At 42.5% G+C, this 22,529-nt stretch overlaps 2 protein-coding genes and 1 pseudogene across 4 annotated transcripts; all 3 read left to right on the top strand.

Moving 5' to 3' along the window:
• Positions 1-789: 789 nt before the first annotated feature.
• Positions 790-10,961, top strand: aldocb (aldolase C, fructose-bisphosphate, b). 2 transcript variants are annotated; one of them, XM_076749865.1, is made up of 10 exons: positions 878-952; positions 2,329-2,470; positions 6,940-7,056; positions 7,394-7,605; positions 8,198-8,252; positions 8,351-8,511; positions 8,640-8,723; positions 8,859-9,033; positions 9,444-9,643; positions 9,753-10,961. In XM_076749865.1, exons 2-10 carry the CDS (start codon positions 2,368-2,370, stop codon positions 9,843-9,845), a joined length of 1,200 nt encoding a protein of 399 aa, XP_076605980.1. In that variant the 5' UTR covers positions 878-952; positions 2,329-2,367; the 3' UTR covers positions 9,846-10,961. The 2 variants fall into 2 exon arrangements, with proteins under 2 accessions (XP_076605981.1, XP_076605980.1); XM_076749866.1 differs by lacking the exon at positions 2,329-2,470 and having other exon boundaries at positions 790-952.
• A 1,359-nt stretch (positions 10,962-12,320) lies between these two features.
• Positions 12,321-16,521, top strand: pigs (phosphatidylinositol glycan anchor biosynthesis, class S). Its single transcript, XM_076751430.1, has 12 exons — positions 12,321-12,398; positions 13,244-13,383; positions 13,504-13,615; positions 13,707-13,796; positions 13,908-13,999; positions 14,257-14,497; positions 14,611-14,753; positions 14,844-14,958; positions 15,060-15,205; positions 15,366-15,466; positions 15,540-15,750; positions 15,928-16,521. The coding sequence occupies exons 1-12, from the start codon at positions 12,380-12,382 to the stop codon at positions 16,204-16,206; spliced, it is 1,689 nt and encodes a 562-aa protein (XP_076607545.1). The 5' UTR covers positions 12,321-12,379; the 3' UTR covers positions 16,207-16,521.
• A 671-nt stretch (positions 16,522-17,192) lies between these two features.
• LOC143332762 (serine/arginine-rich splicing factor 1-like) lies at positions 17,193-22,487 on the top strand (annotated as a pseudogene). Its single transcript, XR_013078240.1, has 5 exons — positions 17,193-17,637; positions 18,661-18,848; positions 18,950-19,122; positions 19,893-20,149; positions 20,455-22,487. The product of XR_013078240.1 is annotated as a serine/arginine-rich splicing factor 1-like (transcript).
• The last annotated feature ends 42 nt before the right edge of the window (positions 22,488-22,529 follow it).

Consider the following 22,529-nt stretch of genomic DNA (forward strand, 5'->3'; position numbering starts at 1 on the left):
GGTAAAAAGAGTAACAGTTCCATTTCATTCAGTGTTTGTCACCCATGTCTTTCTGTCATCGAAGTCATTTTCTCCATGGTGCATGGATGGTGTTCAGGGAAAGGCCTGTAGTTGTGGGAATTCTCTCAGGTCAAAGGAAACAGGTTCTTTTTGAACTACCATCCATTTACATCAACAAGAAGAAGATATGTCAACACAATACACAGTACCCTTGAGATTTGATGGCTCGCTTACTCCCAAAGGGTTGAATACAATGGCAATACAAAAACCTGTGGTTGGCCAGTACTGAACTCTATTCCCTCCAGCAAGAGTACAGGGTCCTTGTTAATTTGAATTTCTGCCAGGAGTTATAAAAACCAAATCTGACAGCTTGCAGCCACACCTCTCCAGGGATCTTTTCCTAAAGTGGCCTAATATGAGTCGATTTTTTTTATTATTATTATTAATCAGAGTATGTCCTTGTACAGTTACTATCACAAAAAAAAAAAAAAAAAAAAAAAAAAAAAATTTCTCTGTAATTTTTAATGGATTCTCTGGATTGGAGCCTGATTTGGGAAACCTGTGGGTTCCTATATAAACTCCTGTCATTAGCCCACAGTTTTAAGGCTCTTTAATTAGACCTAGCTCTGTAGGCTAATCAATCAGCTTTTTTAATGATATCATTATGCTGCAGGCTCACAAAACAAAGCCATAAATTTAAAACTTTTCACCTCTTTCCTCGTTTTCGACAAAGATGCAGCATCATGCTTGCACGCTCTCAACTGCGATGCTCTCCGGCGCATGCGCGTCAGCTATCAGCGTCGATCGTCACATGACGCAAGGCGCGAGCTCCGCCCCCGGCTCGAGGGTTTTGTAAAGGGTCACGTTGCGCTGCAGCAGTGAGACAGGAGAGTCCTTCTCATCTTCACTTCGGCACTCACCTTCTTTCTCTGCACTCAGCAGCCATCAGCAGGTAAGAATGAGCCCTGGTCCGATCAGTACCGCAACTTCAGATACTCTTATGTGTTACTGACCATTGACAGATGATGTTAAAGATGATGAAGATGATGGGGATGTGGTGCTGCTGTAATTACACGAGCCAAAGCTAACTTTATATTCCTAGCTAGTTAGTACGAATTAACACTAACTAGTACCTGTGGCTCGTGTGCCGTCGTGTACTTTGATAGAAAGGCGTTAAAGTTTTAGTTTTTTTTATTTAAAGTTGCGTATTTCAGCCTATCCACGAAAGAGGCAAGAGGAAGGGCGTAAAAATGGTGACCTTCAAGGATGAAAATGGACTAGAGAGCAGCTTGGTGCGTCTGCCTGCAGCAAAAAATCGACACAAGCTGGTATTTTTCACGTTTAATTTGCGTAAATTGTGTTAGTAATCCGGTCGGCAGTGGTGTCGGTGTCTGTCAGTGTGTATCTGTCCGTGAGCACGTAGACCTCCTCTGATGTGATGGAGGAGGGGCGGGTGGAGGAGGGCTGTACTGTAATTCATACATCACATCAGTGCGTTTGTACCAGCAGACTTCATCGTTTTAACACACCAGAACACTGAATACATACCACGTTTAGGTTAAGTTGATGTTCGCTGTAGAGCTGAAATAACTGATTTATTAATCAATTGGCAGATCAACAGAAAAGTCTTTTTAAAGCAAATAAATCCCCCCAAAATCAACTTGTTTCATCTTCTTCAATGTGAATAAGAGCCAGGTTTCTTCGGTCTTCTGTGATGAGTATATTTTAAAGCAATTTAAATCTGTTGGCTTTAGCTTTGAGAAGATGAGGAGGGTATTTTTCACTATTTTCTGATATTTTAAACATCAGACGATAAATAGATTAAGATAAAGAATGATGATAATAGTTGCACTCCAAAATGAGAGTGTTTGAGCGCTTCAGCAAACTAGTATATTCACCGTTGATTCATCTTCTTATTACTCTCCTGATTAATTATTTGGGGTGCTAAATGCCTAAAACCTGAAGGTGTTCAGGTAGCCACCTACAAAACCAAGAAAAAAGTCACATTTGACAGGCAGGCAGCAGCGAAATTTGTGTTTAAAAACTGACACGATTGATTGGTTGTCATTTCTTTGCATCAATTTATTAATTAATTGAATTATCATTTTAGCTCTAGGGTATAAAATAACACATATGGAGGTTTATATATGAATGTACACCGATGAATCCATTCTCTATGAGCAATGACAACCCAAAACGTAGCCTATTCACGTTAGTATGTAAAGTATTAATTAAATATTAAAAAAATAAAGACTTTAGCTGTGTTTAAGAGTGAAACATCATCATTTTCACCTGTGTCAACGTTTCTCTGAACTGCAATGCACGCAGCTTTGACGTCTCCCGTAGGCTCTTGTGTCGTAGAGCTGCATGGGAAACAGTGCTCCTGCTAGCACTGCTGGATCACGACCTGAGGACAGAAACAGCCCAAACACAGAGACGTGCATCAGTGCCAAGGCCATCAGCCCGTCTGGTAACAAAACGCAGAGCATCAAGCAAGCTTTTTACTTTGACTAGTGCTGCCCTGCAGAAGCAGCCTTCTTAAAGCTCATGCAGCTTGCAATGTAGAGAAAATATCGAGGTGGGTAAACGTCTAGGTGGTCATAATGACACAGATAACAATCAATGTTCTCTGTGAATTTAGTTAGATTCATTGAGTCCCACCTTCCCGCCCATCAAGTCCCTTCCTACAGTCTTATGAATACTAGACTCTATAGTATGCAAGCTTCAGATACACTATATTATAGTTTAATGCTTGCAGCAATGCTTCAAAAAAAGAAACAGCTACAGCATGACTGCTATAGATGTAGGTGCATGTTCTGGATTGAGTTTGATGTTTATATACTTGTGATCTCCAGCTGCATGCTGGGTAGGTAAGTGAGCCGATGCGGCATCAGTTTTCGCAGAGAAGGATTAATTGACTGTTGTAGCATGAAGAACACAGTGTGAAGTCTGGACTCATTATGGTGTCCTTTCAAAAGTGAGGTTTTAAAGTCTATAGAAGCAATCAGCTGTGTCATAGCTTTAATCTGAGTGGTATAAATGTGATGATTATGATTGCTGTGCACCGCATTGACTGATACTTAATGATAGTATTATTTAACATACAGTACAGTGGTCCCGTTTTTGAGTGGTCCTGCATGACGCCACAGGAGGGAGTTGCCTGTTGCATCTTGATGTCGCAGTGCAGAAATGATGTTTGTCTTGCTGAAGCTGACCACTGTGCAACAGGCTGGAATGAAGATCACAGGGGGACACGGAGGAGAGACATTAATCTCAGCTCTCTCCCGATCACATCCTCTGCACATTTTGTCCTGTTTAGCCTCTTTTTAATGAGAAGGATTCCACACTAGTTTTCTTCAGTGGCCACTCTAAAAATATGCTGCCTGTCATTGTGAAGTGTGTTATAATAGCTCTAGTTTTCAAAGGGTTGAGTGATGTCCTTCATCAGAAGCTAACCTCTGCACACTGTACGACGCTATCTGAAAGACAAGCCTTGTCACCGGTGGTAGATAATAGCATCAGAAGGTTGCTACTTCAAATCATGTCAAAGTGACATTTTTGCAGGGGAGATGATTCCTGAAGCATGCGTTTCAGTATTTCTAATGCTGAAGTGTTCCTGAGCAAGCAGAAACATACATTCCTTCCTTTATTTCACCTGAAAACATCGTTGTTTATTTCAGGTGAGATGGGGTAGCTCCACTGTGAAGCATTGTGGGAAACCCAGGACTTAAACCCAACCTGTCACTCATCCAGAAGTTTACTATTCATTCAAACATGTGATCATTACATACAGTAACATCAGGCTTGTGCATCTGAAATGACTAAATATGTCAGAAGAGCTTAGTGCTGAAGTGTGAAGCCTCTTCAGTCGCGTTTCATCTGGTCCTTCAGGCCTTTGACTCGCGATCAGACTTGCTGAATAATGAACGTAATATGACAATGATCCTCCATTTTGGTAACAAAATGGAGTCGACCATTTTGGTGCCAGGCCTTTCAAAGCTGTTGCCAGCTTGAAGTGGCTAATTGTGATGAAGGATAGCTTGTTTTTAGTGTGCAGGACTTAAAAAATCAGGGTTTTTTTTTTTTTTTCTATGAAGCAATGAAGCTCTCTTCGTTGACTACCTGAGTAGATAAACCAATCAATCAATTAGTTGTTGAAGACAGCTTACCAGTTTGATTAAAGGAGAAAACCTCTCACTCGTCACTTGATCGGATCTTCTGTGTGGTTCCCACTAACAATTGACCACAATAGATCCTCTTATTTTAGTTTATCACATCTGTGGTGGTGCAAGGGCCTGCAGCAGGTGTTAATTATTGAGTGTGCGGCACAAACTGGAGCTTCATGTTCTTAAGTTCCCTATGTATGGAGAGCATTTCCTGGAGACACATAAGCAGCCGATTCTAAAATAGAAAGCACTAATATTAGTGTCTCCTGGGTACAAGAATAACTGTTGTGACCGGAAATTCAGTGACAAAGCGTTGTCTTCTGCTTTGTGTCTTCTATAATTCTCACATGAAATAATCAGGCTGTAGTTTATTCTCACAGATACTGAGTCCAAATTGGGATGTGAGTCAAACCAGACGGCGCACACACCTGGCAGTCACCTGACATGTCAGTGTTGCTGCAACAATATTACCAGTGGTGACAAATGCAACCTCTCCTCTGCCGAGTAAAGGGCACAGTGTTGAGACTACTGTCTGAGGAGGTAGAGGTGCTTCTTCTATGGTGGATTTGACCCTGACTGATTGTTAAATGCTAGTGCACAAGAGTGAGTGTCAAAAATAAGACATTTACATATTATTACTATTTTAAACAGCTGAAATATTTTTTGTTGCCCACCAAATGATGAAATGTGTAGAAAGAAGACGGATGCATTGCCTAATTATATATGTTTTTAACAGTGTGTGTGCTGAACGGTGTTTTGCTACCAAACGTGCTGCAGGCTGAGCATATGTCAGAGGCAGGTCACATGCTCACAGCAGGGCATCGTCCTTCAAGGTCCTCTTTTCACGCTCGAGGCAGTATAAAAGATATGTGATCAGAAGCATTTCCTGTTGTTTTAGAAAGTTTTAAAAAAGCTCATGTTCAGTAACTTTCCTTTGTCTTTGACTGAACATTGCATGAAATTTGGATTTCACAACAAATTATTTTGCAATGATTTTTCTCAGCAGAAAAGAAACCACACTGGATCCGACGTCAATGAAAATGTATTGTTGAAGCACGCAGGCGCTTCACAAAAGATAGGAGGTATTTGCTGAGCATGAGTTTTGTCTGGATAACAGTGGAGCAAGGCTGTGTGCACACAAACATACTGAAGTCCTGCACATCATGCCTGTGCCCTTTTGCTGGCCTTTATCAACTGTAAATACCCTCTCTTATTCAAAGGAGAGGTCTGCATGCAGTGTATACTCCTGGGCTAACTATTCCCCTCAGGGGACGTTTTGTACCCTGCAGGCCTGGCCGCTTTAATTTCACCCGTATGTAGAATTTCACTGTGAGCGCTGAGCTGTGCTTGACATTTGTGTTGTGGTAGCTGCACGCTGTTTTCATGGAGAGGCCTGTGTGTGCGCTCTAACGGTTGTTATCTCATAGGTTTAAGCTGAGGATTAACACAGAGGATATAGGGTATGTCAGGCAGTGTCCTACCACAGTTGGGAATCCAGTTGTCCTGTGAGTTTACTCGTTACATGAGGCAGTTGATGTGCTTTATATAATAAAATAGTATTTATCCTATTAAATCATTTGCATTCAGTGTGGCTGAACATTCATAGTAAACTCTCTTTCCTGTGCAGCATACCCCTCTATACACAGTTTGCTGGAGCTAACCTCTGTATTTGTCACTAGAGGAGCAGCTTCTGCCCATCAAACAGGTTTATCTATAGCCAATCCATCATTGTGATGTATGCTGGGGTACTTGTTGAACAAAGCTATATAGCCAACGACTTTGCTCTATGGGAGCGGCATGGCAACTGGTGCAGTCGAGCAGAAAGGGAAGGCACAGCTTGTTCCCGAGCGTTAGCGGGAGTGATGCATTTTAGGGATGTGTGAAAATGGGAATTGACAAATCTGTACGTGTCCAACAGCAGATGTAGCTTTTAGTCAGAAGGCAGTGGCATGCTTCAGTGGGCACAGTGGGAGGTTTGAAAGCCACTGGCTGGGGTGATAAAAATGTGGAAACAAGCTTTGTTTTAGTCAAGGTTGAGAGTTAAAAGCCAAGTATACGTGCAGTGCACAAAGAGTGATCTAATGACATTAGCGGAAAACAGGAGAAGTGTTGCTGAGGAGAGAGAAACGAGCCGTGCTGCATCCAGTCCTGCAGCTATAATGAGGACTGGCAGCACAGTATATAGGAGCCCTGTTACATAATTGCTCTCTCTCTCTGTCCTCAGTGTTTCAGATGGGTTGGGTTGGGGAGGGCTTACGTAACTGCTTCTGCTCATTCACAGGAATAGGCAACAAAATAATCTGGTTTGAACGTGTGTGTGCATGTTAGCATGCCCTTCCTCTGAGTTAACACAGTCATATTCAATCCCAGATGCTATCAGTGTCAGTGATAAAGCTTTATTTGCCTTCTAGATGACAGTCACACAATGGCCTATTTTACTGAAGCAGGGAGCATATCTTCTGTACACAGTAGTCATTGGTTTCATCACATCTCTCACGCACAAGCTGGCTCCTTGGATTAGTCTTTAAGTGCCATCTTGGAGGAGTTTTGCAATTTTCACCCATCTTCTTGCCCTCACTGAGAAGAGCTTCATGCTGCAGCGAGGTAGCCATGTTGGACACAATAGAGAGACAAAAAAAATGGGGCCAGTGCTGGGCAGACGTCCAGGTCGCCATACCGTGAAACAATGTGACCTCTCCATGGCGCTCTCTCTCTCTCTCTCTCTCTCTCTCTCTCTCTCTCTCTCTCTCTCTCTCTCTCTCTCCCTCCTCAGCCACCATGACTCACCAGTACCCCGCACTGACTCCTGAGCAGAAGAAGGAGCTGCAGGACATCGCTGAAAGGATAGTAGCTCCAGGAAAGGGCATCCTCGCAGCCGATGAATCCACCGGTACGCGTGTGTCATGTCATTAATATCTCTCCTGTGAAGTTCTACACCATGATCAATCAAGTATCATAAAATCATCAGTCCTTTGTTTATCCTTAGAACCCTCATCATCGCTTTGCACCAAACTTTCTATACTTTCACTCATACATTCACATATATCAATAAGTCACTGTGAAGTCAGATTGATGAGTCAAATCATTTAGGTCAATATTACTCTATTGCAAATCAACTTCTGTTGATAGTGTTCAACTGCATTTTATGCACTCATGCATTACATTGCTTGTTTAGCTTAATTTGAGTCATGCATGAACAGCTTTGTGTGTGTGTGTGTCGTCTACAGGCAGCATGGCGAAACGTTTGAACCCCATTGGGGTTGAGAACACAGAGGAGAACAGGCGTCGCTACCGCCAGCTGCTCTTCACAGCCGACCAGCGGATTGACAGCTGTATCGGAGGAGTCATCTTCTTCCACGAAACCCTCTACCAGAGCACAGACGATGGCACTTGCTTCGCCAAGCTCATCAAAGACCGCGGCATTGTCGTCGGCATCAAGGTATACAGCGCTCAGTGTTGTAGTTAACCACTCAGTCATTCATCTGGCCTTAAAGTCAGTTTAAATTAGTTTCATAATTGAATAAGACAAAAATGCTGATTTTTCCGCTTTTTCTAAAAATTTTCATCCTCATCATCAGTCTCCTAAACTCGAGTCCGTTCAGCTCAGCCTTATTTGGTGGCTGTTTGCTCTGGCTCTGAATGTCTCCACAGACACAGTGTTGATATTATACTACAGCGAAGTATTTCAGTTCAGGAGTCAAAAACACAGTCGTCATTTGCTTGGCTGGTAAAACTAGAAAGTCTCCTGCACTGTGTGTGGAAACACAGACTTGCTGTCAGCATGTTTAGATACACACAGACCCACCCATAACAGCAGATCAGGTTGAGAGGAGAAACTGGGTGAAAGAGCCTTCAGGGCGAATGTTCTGGAAAGTTCTGTTTAGTTGAAATTTAACTGGACTTTTTAATCAAATGCTCTAGATCATATATAAAAAATGTCACTGAATATTAGCAAAATTAGTGCACTTGAGAATTTGAAGGATGTTTAAGTGTAATTTTATTTTAAACAATTTGTGCTCCCATCTTTACAGGTGGACAAAGGTGTTGTGCCCCTCGCTGGAACAAATGGAGAGACCACCACTCAGGGTAAGAGGCATGAAGAACACACTCTCACAACCTCACAAACGTTACAAAACCCCTGCTGTGTTTATGATGGATGCTTGTGTGTGTGTGCTGGAGTGTAGGTCTGGACGGGCTGTCTGAGCGCTGCGCACAGTACAAGAAGGACGGCGCAGACTTCGCCAAGTGGCGCTGTGTGCTGAAGATCAGCGACACCACACCATCTGAGCTGGCCATCTTTGAGAATGCTAATGTTCTGGCACGATATGCTAGCATCTGCCAGCAGGTTGGTGGTCCTCAGTTTTTGATCAAATTTTGGGATTTGAAGAGGACACTATTGGGTATTATATCATATCATATATCTATAAGAATATGAGAGTTTGCCTTTAACGTGTACCTTATAATGTCTCCTAGAATGGTATTGTTCCTATTGTGGAGCCTGAGATCCTTCCTGATGGAGATCATGACTTGAAACGTTGCCAGTACGTCACTGAGAAGGTGAATTTACTGAGGAACATATACACAGTGCATAACACGAGCTGCTGTTTACATCTGTAACGAGTATACTTGACTACACGAGTGACAATGCTCTCACAGTCTTTTGACATACATACGTCTCTCTCCTGCTGCTAGGTCCTAGCTGCAGTGTACAAGGCTCTGTCAGACCACCATGTCTACCTGGAGGGCACACTGCTGAAGCCCAACATGGTCACAGCTGGACACTCCTGCCCTAACAAGTACAGCAGCGAGGAAATCGCAATGGCTACCGTCACCGCCCTGCGCCGCACTGTGCCTCCTGCCGTCACAGGTCACATTTGAAAAACAGATTTTACTTGTGCAGGATCCTTAAGATATCTGAAGCCATTACGTAAACTATTGTGGTTTATGTAATTCCACATCATTTCTTATAGAATTTCGTATTGATTTCAGGCAAAATAGTGACTTTTACATGGGATGTTGTTTGTTGCATTAAGTTTGAAAACAGGTCTTCTTTTTTCAAAAGGATTTTGTTGAAACAAACGCTTCTGTATAAGTTGAATTGTATACTTGCTTATAGACAAATTCCCCATGTTTGTGTGATTAACTGACCTCTGACTCTAGGGTGTGTTAGCTTGAAAGACAGATAATTTCCATTCATGGAGCTGAAATGCTTAAATGTTCTATGAAAGCAGGTTTGAGCAGATAAATAACATGCGTATGTGCTTGTTTCTGTCCCAGGAGTGACATTCTTGTCAGGTGGCCAGTCTGAAGAAGAGGCCAGCGTGAACCTTAATGCCATTAACAACTGCCCGCTCGCCAAGCCCTGGGCCCTGACTTTCTCCTACGGCCGCGCCCTGCAGGCCTCCGCCCTGGGTGCATGGAGAGGAGAGCTGAACAACGAGAAGGCCGCCACCGAGGAGTTCATCAAACGTGCTGAGGTCAGACAAAACGTGAACGGACGTCAGCCACGTCCTCGAGAGCAAAATGAAACTGAAACTCCCTTCGTGCAGTATTGTTAATTCAACTTTTGTTTTGTCCCTTCTTCAGGCAAACGGTCTGGCTGCACTCGGCAAGTACCAGTCTTCTGGAAATGCTGGCGCTGCTTCAAAGTCCCTCTATGTGGCTAATCACGCCTACTAAACATCAAACCACCACATTCAGCTGTGGTCTAATTGTAGTCTTATATCTGCTCTGCTATCCCCGATCACTCCTCCATCATTCACAGGCCTGCGCTGTCTACTGTACTTTAGAGTTGTCAGAGTTAATAAAATTATATTATTAGATATATTTAAAAACATAATGTGAAACTACAGTACTAAAGGGAACAGGCTTGTTTTTTTGTATTTAATCAGACAAATCAAACCCATTTTGAGACAATTTATGACTGAAGTGGAAAACTGTTTTATGTGCGTAGAACAGGTATTAGGCTCTGAGACAGGAAGTTAGAGGCTGCAAAATTTTAACAGTATATCCAGATAATGAGTCAGTTTTCAGTTCAAGCCTTTACTTAACTGCACTTGTTTCGACACCCAGTGCTTTCTCCCTTTTGTCACCACATTGTAAATCTTGAGTCACTCTCAAGCAGGTCAGATCCACTCCAAAGCAGGCCAGATCAGCATGTGTGTGTCGGTGTTTCGCTTCTGTCAGAACGCTGTGTTGGCTCATCATCAAAATACTATATTAACATCCTCCCTGACAGCGGGACCAACCGATTATAAGTGGCATCAGCATCTCCGTTAAGGGACCAGATGACAAGAGTTTTCAGATTGAGTTGACCTTACGAGCGACTGTCTAAATGTGTAAAGTGCTGGTTCTGCTTTAGACAGCTCCAGCAGAGGTCAGTAGGCCACTCGGTAACAAACCACAACACACCAGTATTCATCCTAATGATTCGTCCTAACCTTTCTGTTCACACGCTTCTAATCATCACTAATCAGAGAAACATCTTGTGTGTCTATTCTCTAATAACATTAGCTTTAAATTACATACAGTAATTAATGTATTCAGTTGTGCGAAGATGTCGATATTATGTGATGCTTGTGTGTCATCCCCCTCCTGATTCCCCCAGCGTACCCCACGGAGAGAGGAGATGTTTTCTCCTTCAGTACCCACACTTTGGACCAATATGTGGGGTCAGCGACAGGGGAAACAGTCACTGCTGTGTTGGAATACTGTGATGTTTGTGATGTTAATATTGTTCTTGAAGCACTTGGTGTGTCCAATAGTGGAGAAAAATAAAATAAACATTAAAAACTAGCAGAGATCTCTTTGTGTGACATTACTGCTGCTGTTTTTACGGTGTCTGACCCAATGATTTCTCTGTGGAGGATGTTTCATTCTTCATTCCTGGCACTTGAACAGTCATGCAATATCCCTTTTGCGTCACATTCTATAGTGTTGTAAGATTAACTCTTTCCCCACTTCCTGTTAATCCAGCCAATTTTCTTCCAGTTTGCTAAATATTGCCTTTAGAACCAGAATTGCAGTATATTTGTGAATTCAAGCACTCTAACATGAGACCAGGAATAAAAGATCACAGTTTGAAAATGACATTATTTCTCTAGTAACTCGATATAATCTGAATAATTAATTTTTGTCTGCTATATGTTATAAAATACAGTTACAACTGATATGATCTGTAATAAAAATGTAAATGTTAATGTAGCAAACCTCAGATTCCTGGATTGGAACCTGCTATAATACAGACAATTTAAAGGCTGCCATATGGGATAAAACAAGACAGCTAAATCTTACAGTAGTTGGCTTAAAGGTTAGCCCACGAAGTCAGTTGTATGTTCTTGAGATCAGTTTAATGAATTAAAAATGAAAGAGCTGTTTCTTCCCTTTAATGTCAGCTCTGAGGTTCCCTTGAGCAATGCCTAAACTCCATACTGCTCCTGTAAAGCTGCTCAGTGTCAACAGAACCCACTGTGGTTATACTGGGCCGCTTCCAGGTGTGAATGAGCACCTGCTTTCATTAGTGAACAGGACTTTTGCAGCCATGATCTGGACAAAAAAGTTTAATGAATTTAAAAAAAGAAAAGATGTAATGCTTTTTGTTTGTGCAGAGCAGTAAAATAGGCCTATCATCCAATTTCCATCCAATAATCCAATAAACATGAATATATTACAGCTGTGTCTACAAATATTACAGCCCTGCAATATATCTTCACCTTTGTGGAAGGTGTTATTAGTTTTTGCTGTTGTTGGATTGCATGTATTCTAAGGTGCTTCTTATAGTTCTGTTCTCTTAGATGCATAAACAACACTTTAACTGAGGTGGCATTTCGTTATGGACAAATATAAGTGTTTATCTGGGCTTTTTGGGGGTAATTGGAAATCTTTTTTTGCCGGCTAATATTTAAGCCACCACACGGGGCGGTAGTTGCCAAAAGTTCAGTGCGTTGAATATTTTCACTGGGTGGGCCGACGGTTCCTATCTGTCCCTCACTGCGTCTCAAACTAACTCACTTATATGCTTAGGGATGGAGAAACAGGCGTATATTGCAGACTTTTGTTAGATTTCATCAAATAGCTAGCATGTATGCGGATCACGACTTATTACTGTTTTTACAGCGACATGAACAGCCATGTTTGGTTTTAATATTGGTCATGTGACCTGTGACCGACTGTGACATCATAACAAACGCACTCCACTCAGCTCATTGACGGAAATGGCCACCACGGAAGTGGGTGAGTAGATTCATAACTGAATTCTATATACATTTCCTTCACGCATAAAGTAAACATCTGTAGTTGTTTATAGCAGTTTGTTGTAGTGACTTTAATATGTAGTTACAACAGATGTAGCGACCCGAGCAGGAGGCCGCTGTTTTACATGTTTTTTTCTACATGTTAACAGCCTCCGAAGCTAACAGCTAACAGTTAGCTAGCACACCTAGCTGCTGTGCACCTGCTGTGCCACCCTATGTCTTTTATTGCCATTATTTGTTTTTTATTCCGCAATTAACCACAACATCGAATTCCTTAGGTCCTGCGTAGTAAAGCGAAACACCTTATTTCATCATACATTGCATTTTTCTCCCTGTAAAACGAACTCAGGTCTTGCAGCCATTTACTGTATGTTGACCAATGAATGTTGTCTTTCTACTATACATGTCTGCATCTTAATACTTAATGCTAGCATCTAGCTCAGTCTTTTCAATGAATGAACAGATTTATGGAAACATATAATCAATGATGGCCACTGAAGTGCATGGATAAAATCCTCCATCATGGTGTAATTTGACTTTGTGATATATAAATATCAACATCTCAATTGACAGACTGGCAATTTGTGTAAAATAATGACACAAGAATTTCTGTTCTTGTTTAATCTAGTGACAAATTAAGGTATCCATCACATGGATTCAAAAAATATATGGAAAATCGGTCCTGCGCATTTACCCACAATGGCCTAACACAACCAGAGATAATACAGGGACTGTAACCACAGTATAAACAGCATTGCAAAGTCACTGTATGTATACATGTAGACTGACACAATACATCTGTCTTACTTTCTGTATGTCTCTCAGAGCGTAGACGTGGCCAGCTTGCTGCTTTGTCCATAGCAGCAGTGGTCATCATCGTGGGAGTCCCTCTGTGGTGGCGAACAACTGAAACATACCGCGCCTGGTTGCCTGTCAGTCAGATACAAGAGTTGGCTAACCTGCAGGTTTGATCGTGCTTCTTGCTTTCGCTCGCATTCCCCCATCTTTCTGGTCTATTTTATCTTCCAAATGTAATGCATGTGTACCCTTGAAAAAAGTCCCTCTCTTTATTTCTGTGTTTTTAGCTACAGCTGAGTGCTGATGTGGAGGTTGTGTTTGCACGTGGAACCGTGACACCAGAACAGCAGAAGAAGGTCCCGCTGATGCAGACGCAGGATGAGGAACATCCAGTAGATGGTGATTTATTAACACTGTCTGTGATCTTATGGCTACAAAATATGTGCCGACTGCAAGGTGTAATTCTTTTCTCACATTCGTTTGTTTCCAGAGGACACAACTTTGAGGTACAGGTATGAGACAAGGTACCGCACAGCTACAATCATGGAGGAGGACGCGCTGAACCAGCCCACTGCTGCAGGTGAGATGTCTGCTCATCAGATCCGACCTTCAGCTCATCACGTGCAAACATTTTGTTATCTCAATGAGTCCTCAGGTAGTAATTTCTCTCTTCTCTCTTGTTCTTCTGTAGAAGCAGACCTATCTCTGCACACGCTCAGTGAGAGTCCGTGTGGTTCTTTGGTTGTGTATGTGATCCCAGAGTCATCTTCACTGCTGCCCGAGGTTCAAACTCCCACTGTTTTGACTTTCTCTTTTTTTCCTGTTTTTAGCTTTAAGGATAATTGTTTGTCTACTCTTAACCCTTTCCTATTCTTTATATCTGTAGTTTTTCATGTGTGTATGTGTTCATATGTTAAAAGGGTTCATTAAAATGAAGCCAGGTAGCATTTTTAGTCTGAAATGAAATGAAATAACTGTCCCTTCTGCACAGCTTGCAAACAGAATTATGAATGACTGACCTGTATTTTGATGCCTCTCAGGATGTGGACGTGTATATTGGTCAGCGACGCACAGCCCTGCTGCGTATTGGTTCCCAGATGAGAGTGGGCAGGACACTAGAGCAATTGCTGGCTCACTTGGAGCCTCGGATCAAGCAGGTGCTACAGGTGATGTCTTTCAGCCATACTGACATTACCGCTGCCCTCAGCGACAGAGTCCGTCTCAGCCCTGGAAACAAACAGAGCATTGCTGACAGTATGAGAGCCTTTAAATCCAGCCCAGGTTGGTCTTTGATTCAGCACAGCCATGATGTGGACAAACTTGATTTCTGTTCCAGTCATTATATACATTAACACTTTCTTTCTGTTCTCTGTTTATTCTTATCTTCTCTTTAGGATATGAGATAACATTCAGTTTGTTGAACCCAGACCCAAAGTCACACCGGCTACATTGGGACATAGAGGGTGCTGTGGAGACCTACATCCAACCTTTGCTTACAAAACTGGCCCCTTTGGCTAACTTTAGCATTGACTCTCAGGTACTTGGCAAATGTGTGAATGTGCAGCACCCACACCACGCTGACAGGATGCTCAGCCGCTGTATATTCATAAACATATTCTCCTTACAGACGTTGTACTACACCATGCTTGGTGTCAACCCACGCTTTGACAGCAGCCGCAGTGCCTACATACTCAACTCTGACAGCCTCGCACATGTCATCAACCCTGTGGAGGCTAGATTAGGTAAAAGAAAATGCACAATGAATAGAAATATGATGGTTTGTTCTGGCATATTTACATGTATATATCTGTTTTTTTGTTTTGTCTTTTCATTTGATTTCCAGGCTCAAATGCTGCATCTTCCAACCCGGTTTTGAATTTCCTTCTGTACATCCCAGACGCCCACCATTCACCCCTTCATATTCATGACCACAAGAAACAGGAAGTGCTCTCTAATGCGTTTCACTCTCCTCGATGGGGGGGGATTATGGTAAGATAATCTAAAGGCAACACTGGGCGACAGTAGCCTAGTCTAGTCCTAGTTTATTGTAAGTGAATGTGTCATATATTGTAAGCTATGCAGTGATTTTGCACTCTTCTTGTGTTGACTGCTGGTTCAACAAAAACTGCCTTTATTCATGTTTTAATAGGTCTATAATGTAAATGGCTTCTATGGACCAGAGGCCGTGTTCCCTGTTGACATCAACATCAACATGGCCAAAGTCATGGGAGTCTTCCTTGCACAACTTCGGTAAGTAGATGTCTACAGTTTGGTGGGTATTGCTTTTCCTGTAAACACAAGGTAACTTCTCTTCTCCTGTCAGACTGTTGCTGGGTGTGCAGACATCTACTCCTCCTCCTGGCTTCCTGGTGGCACCGTGCAGCAGTGCAGGACTGTCTGATTGGGAGCTCGACCGTCTCATGTGGAGTCGAAGTGTGGAAAATGTTGCAACAGCAACCACCACCATCACCTCACTGGCACAACTGCTGGATCAGATAGGAAACATTGTTATCAATGATCACATTGCTCAACAGGTAAGATGCACACCTGCATTAATCAGTAGCTTTCTGTGTTGCCTGTTTGTGCGCACATATGTGTCAGACTTCAACGGATTTTCTCCATTAAAGAAAAACAGTAATTACAGGAGAATGGAAAACTTGCTCTGAATGAAGTTGTTAATTATATCCGACCTGATCCTTGTTATCACTCAGGTGTCCAGCGCCGTCACGTCTCTGCAGCTGGCGGTAGCCGAGTTGGAGGCCGGGAACCTGGGCTTTGCTCTGCAGTACAGTAAAGAGGCCATCTTGGCATCAGAGAGAGCGTTCTTTGACCCTTCACTCCTCCACCTCCTGTACTTTCCTGATGACCAGAAGTTTGCCATCTACATACCACTCTTCCTGCCCATGTGTGTGCCTATTCTGCTGTCATTGCTCAAAATTGTGTCTGAGGCTAGGCAAAGACGCAGAGAAAATAAAGCCAAGAACGACTAAGACACACTTGAACAGAAGATGTGTTGAAAACATAGTCTGAACAAAAAACATGTTGTGGATAGACAGTGGCCTTGACATCTAGGTACAAAGGTAGGCATGAAGAACAGCTTATTTGCAGCATTGGGGTGTGGGGTACAAATCAGTCCTGCATGATTTTTATTGTTTTATGGTAATTGTATGATTGGAGTGAATGGGTGCTGTGGCTGTCGGACACTGTGTACTGGGAAGCTTGAGTTGTTGTAAATGTGTACAAGTTTTATATTTGAATTCCACTTTCTATTCTAAGTTATTAATAAATAAAGACTAAAGTTGTAACTTGTGTTTTTATTCTTTGGTTTGCAAGAAAATAAGAATACCTGATTTTCTATCATTATGTTAATTTGGCACTTACCCGTTACACCAGTTTTGTCAAAGTTAAGCATGAAAGCTTGTTGCTGACCTTGCAAATAAAGTGACAAAATAATATTGACACAAGGTCCACGTTATACCTTTTTTCTAGAGTGTTCAATTGCATCTCACTGTCTTAATCAGCAGAATAGTTTGCACTGCAGTTGTTTTTGGATTGCTTGTCATGCGAGAAGAACTAAAGCACTGACTATATTGTCAGTAAGGATCAGGATGTATTTGAGTGTATACTACACCTCACTGACTGATACCCAGTGCGGCATGCAAACACCACATGAACTGCTGTTGACTAAACAATTTCACCTCAAGCTGTATTTAGCAGCTGTTCTGGAGTTTTTGATCATATCACGTTGTTTTCATCAGCTGATGGAATTGCGGGTGCTCAAATGTCTATTTTTGTCCTCAGCTGAAAATCATTTGATGTCACCGAAAGCTTCAGAACAGCTCCTAAGTGGAACTTGAGGTGAGCTTGTTTCATCGACTGCCGTTTCCAAGGCTAAAGATTGATTTCTCAGTTCGACACACGTCCTGCAGGCTGTGGCTCACACTCCAGGTCAGTAGGGGGCGCTGCGCGCTCCTTCAAAGGCTGTGAGGCAACACGTCGCTGAAGAGAACCGCGTTGTTGGAGGCGTCGAGTCGCAGCCTGCAACTTTTAGCTATTGTTAATTTGATTGTTCTGAAACTCATCCTGCAGGATTTCAGCAAATTCGGCTATAGCTAAAATAGTTAACGTGTAATTCGCCGATTTATCCAGTATATACACTTATACATAGTGAACTACCGAAGCGTGCTAACTTCCGTAACTGCTAACGTTTGCTAGTTGAGTGCTAACATGTCTGGCGGAGGAGTGGTTCGAGGGCCAGCAGGGAGTAACGACTGTCGGATATATGTTGGAAATCTCCCTCCTGACATACGCTCAAGGGACGTTGAAGACCTGTTTTATAAATACGGAGCCATTCGTGATATTGATCTGAAAAACCGAAGAGGAGGACCACCGTTTGCCTTCGTGCAGTTCGAGGATCCGAGGTGAGCTGCAGTGCTCCGCCATGTCTCAGCGTCATGTCCCTGCTGTGGAACCCAGAGCTGTTTCAAAATACATACAGTCTCAGTAATAGGAACATATACTGTGATGCTTTTCGTTGTTAGGCACAGCCTGCAGTAAATCACATCTTAATGAAAGTTTTGTTGTTTTACTCTTTTAGAGAGATGATGCTTTATTTCCTTGGCCATTCTGGACGCAGTGAGTTAGTTTCTGGTGCTATTGCATCAAACTGAGGTGTATTTAATATTTACTTTCCCCTCACTAAGGGCTGTTGTAGACTGTATCGTAGATGTAGTTCAGTAGGGTAGACCCAGGAATTTGGCACCCAAGTACAAATGGGTTTCTTGGACAGTACTCAACAGAGGTTTTCTGCACCACCTGCAGCCTGCAGACCACTCTGTGGTAAGCCTCAGGTGCAACCTTTAGTATTTAGAGTTGTGTAATCGATTAGTCGATAGACAGAGAATTAATTTGCAACTTTTTTTTTTCTTTTTTTTTTTTGAAGGGAGCTGTTGACTATAGCAAAGTGAGCAAATTTAAAAGGCTCAACATTGGCACAAATAAAGGCAAACGATGGCATGACGAGACGAACGCGCTTGGACTGGCAGCTACTTTGGTTTGCAATGTGTGTCGTTTTTGAATGTGTCAGCAGTTTTCAGTGCCAAGCTTGAAATGCCAGAGTGGCTGCCAATCCAAGCCTTTGGATGTTCGTCATGCCGAGGGCTTGTGCTCATATTGAGCATATTAAATTCGCGCACTTGTCTGTATTCACTGCCCCCCTTCTTTCTTGCATCTAAACAAACCTATACTGTATGAATCATCCTGCCATGCTTCTAATTAATTTCATCAGTGCATACACTAATTCAGCAAGATGCATTTTCTCCCAGGTTTCATCAGTATCCTTCAGTCATTGTGAGGCAGCATGTTTCAATCAATATAAACCAACTGGCTGTCTAGGTTTCCTAATTATTAAAGCTATGTGTGTGCTTATCTGTTGGATTTCACAGGGATTCTGAGGATGCTGTTTACGGCCGTGATGGGTATGACTATGATGGTTACCGCTTGCGTGTTGAGTTTCCTAGAAGTGCAAGGGGAGGTGGTGGTGGCGGCGGCGGCGGCGGTGGTGGAATGGGACCCCCAAGGACAAGGCATGGTCCCCCCTCCAGGCGCTCAGAGTACAGGGTTACAGTGTCAGGTGGGTGTTCCTTCCTCTGCAGGTTGTGCTTATGGCTTTACCTGTTCACCTGTAAGTGTACAGATGAATGTATGAGACTCACACCACCTTTTTTCTGTCAGGCCTACCTCCAAGTGGAAGCTGGCAGGACCTGAAGGATCACATGCGAGAGGCAGGTGATGTATGTTATGCTGATGTCTACCGTGATGGCACCGGAGTGGTGGAGTTTGTACGTAAAGAAGACATGACCTACGCTGTCCGTAAATTGGATAACACCAAGTTTCGCTCTCACGAGGTACGTAAAGGGTTGTAGCCTCAGGCTGACTTAATAAGGAATGGCTGTGGGACTCTTATTTTGGAACTGACACGTTTTTCAAATGATGAAGAAAGCAGAAGTAAGGGTGAAAATGACAGTAAGTCAAGGCCAATATTAAGAATAATGGCATATTAAGAATAATCTTCAACAACTGGCTCATTCATCAGAGTTTTCTGGCCAAACATGCATTGATGTATTTTGGTACTACCAATGGTTGAACGTGATTTCAAGTAACAGCAAAAATAGCTGGCCTTTTCTGTCCTTATTTAACAGTAGATCAACATGTTTTCACAATAAGTCATGTTGATGTGGTTCTTACATGCCATGCCAGCTATACTGATACTGATTCTCAGTCAGACCAAATGATGACATCTCAGAGTTGTCAAGCATACAGGGGAGTCTTAGCTGATGTATGAAGTGACTGTCATAAGCTTTAGAAAGTAAAGTAAGGACAGAAATGGCTGCCCAAAAGGAAGTCTTTAAGTTGATATCCAATTTGGTTATAGACGCATGTATACACGGCCAATTAGGAATTGAAGGATGTGGGTCAAAGCACTGGTCCATGTGTAGCTTCTGCAACTTCACCTCAAAGCACTTTTAATTTACAAGTGTGTTTTTGAGCATGGCTATGTCCCCCGACACATTTATTATTGCTGCAGGTATATCCTCCTCCTGTCTGCTGGAGCCTCACATAGCAACTTGTGCACGATAATGGACTCCTGGTCACATGTGTGCATGTGTGTGTTTAGGGAGAGACGGCCTACATTCGTGTGAAGATGGACGGTCCTCGCAGCCCCAGCTACGGCCGTTCCCGCTCTCGCAGCCGCAGCCGTAGTCGAAGCCGAAGCAAGAGCAGGTCACGCAGCTACTCTCCTCAACGAAGCAAAGGGTCTCCCCGTTACTCTCCCCGGCGTTCCCGCTCTCGCTCCCGCACCTAGATTCACCGTAACTGAAGCAACAGCGTTCCTCAGAGCCGAAGAGGAAATCTTCACTTCACACAAATCCTGTATACTCACCACAGATCATCTCACATGTTACCTGTTTACACTGTCTGTGTGTGTTCACCCACTTTTTTTTTTTTCTTTTTGCAGACCAGATGAGTTTGGTCTGTGTACACAGCCCGATTTTATTTTACTCATTCGTCCCCTTTCCCCTCTCATCAACATTGTTTTTCTGCTGACCATCTCTGCTCCTTCTCGATTCTTTCCTTCTACTGATTGCCCTTGTGTGCTTTACGTTTTGTTTGGAAAGATTTTACTTTTTAAGCATATACTACTGTCCTTTGACCTTCTTGTGTGTGTCTCTCTGTAGAGTTCAGAGGAACAGGATAGGATGGGAAGAGAGGAAACAGTTCATATTAAGATATACAGGAGGAGGAGTCAAATATGGCACCAATGGTATGATGGCTGTGCCTTGTCAACTGTGAAATCTGCATTATAAGGCTGTTCAGTTTTTTGACATATAGTACCAGTACACACCTGCTCAGTCAAAGGCTTGTCTTTATTTTTGTTATTTTCTACATTGTAGATTAACACTGAGGCATCAAAACTGTTAAAGAACATGTGGAATTATATAGCAGGTGAAAAAAGAGCCTTGAAAGTAGCCACCTGTTTTTCTTGATGAAAGTTTTGAACACTGTTGGCATCCTCTGAACCAGCTCCACAAGGTACCACCTGGAAAGTGTTTCCAGCAGTCTTGAAACGTATGCTGAGCGCTTGTCGGCTGCATTTCCTTCACTCGCGGCCCAACTCATTCCAGACCATTTCTGTTGGGTTTACGTCGTGTGTTTGTGGAGGCCAGGTCATCTGATGCAGCACTCCATCACTCCTTGGTTCAATCCTTTCCTGGGGCGGCCCTCGTGAGAGCCAGTTTCATCATAGGGTTTGATGGTTTTTGTGACACTTTTGCGACATTTTCTGGAATGACTGACTTTCATGCCTTAATGATGGACTGTCATTTCTCATAGCAGTTCTTGCCATGATATGGATTACTGCAGTGGCGGAATAGGGCTATTTACTGTTTACCAACACTATCTCTGCAAACGCAACTGATGGTCTCAAACACATTAAAAAAGCAAGACATTCCACTGATAAACTTTGGACAGGGCACACCTGTTGACTGAGAGTCATTCCAGGTGATTACGTCTGGGCGCGGGCTGAGAGAACAGCGTGCAAAGCTGTCCTCAAGGCAAACAATGGCTACTCTGAAGAATCAAAAACACTTGAGCTTTTTTTGTACTACATAATTCCACATGCTTCCTTTCATAGTTCAGATGTCTTCAGTACTAATGTACAATGTAGAATTATTATTCTATAGAACAGAGTTATGAAAAATAAAGAAAAAAACACTGAATGAGAACACGTGTCCAAACTTTTAAATGGTACTGTACACTTGACAATGGAGTGCCATTGTTGAATGTTTTCAGTTTTAACAAATTCTGTTTACCACGTTGTGTGTGGCGACCCAGTTCTTATGTTGCTTTTTTTTTGTTTGTTTGTTTTGTTGTTTTCCTTTTTGCTTTGGCTCAGGGTTTAGAATCCAAAGTAAATCTTTTCTGGGATTGATTATATATCGTGTCCCTTGTTTTTCCTCTAAGTGAACTCCCTCGTAGAGTCCTTCATTGAATGAATTTTAGTACCCAGAGTAATGACTAGTTTTTTTTTTGTTTTGTTTTTTTGGGATTGATTATATTTTTTTTCTGAAGGTGTGATTCTAACTTGCCTCCTTCTCTTTGGTTCTGCTGGTATTCTGAAGGTCTGGACTGGGCTCATTGTCTCCCCATTCCGGAGCCGGATCAGGATTCAGGATCAGATCAGGATTAGGATTAGGCTTCGGGATGGATACATGGAGCAGGAGTATGGGAACGTTTTTACCAGGAGAGGATCCCTTGCCAGATAACCCCATCAAACTGGAAATGTAGTGAAATTTTTAAACTAAATTGGCTTTGAAATAATCCAAATTATTTTTTTTCCATTTCGTGTGGGACCTCAGAGACAATTTGTGACGGCACTGTGACAAGCCATTATTTTTTTCTTCAAATTTTTGCTTTTTAAGTTATAAAAAGAAGAGCAAAGCTGGGCTCAAAACCAGGAGGAGGGCTGGGAGGTGCAGGATGGAGCCAAACACGTAAGGAGAGTGGTAAATAGTGGGCAACTGTTACCAGTGAAAGAGGGGGGGGACTGGGAGGCAATAAGGGAATGTGACCTTAATGTGGTTTGTATCTTTTCCTTAGGTCAGTCTTTTACTAAGGAAGATGATTCCAGATTTTTTTTTTTTAAAGTATACAATCTGCTATCTTAGATCTTTATTCTCTTTTAATAAAACTGTCAATAACATAAGTTAAATGTTTGTGGTTTTTTTTCCCCCCTGTATTTCTAATACCACAG

The sequence above is a fragment of the Chaetodon auriga genome, chromosome 15 (genome assembly GCF_051107435.1).
Source record: "Chaetodon auriga isolate fChaAug3 chromosome 15, fChaAug3.hap1, whole genome shotgun sequence".
Taxonomy (NCBI): Eukaryota; Metazoa; Chordata; class Actinopteri; order Chaetodontiformes; family Chaetodontidae; genus Chaetodon; species Chaetodon auriga.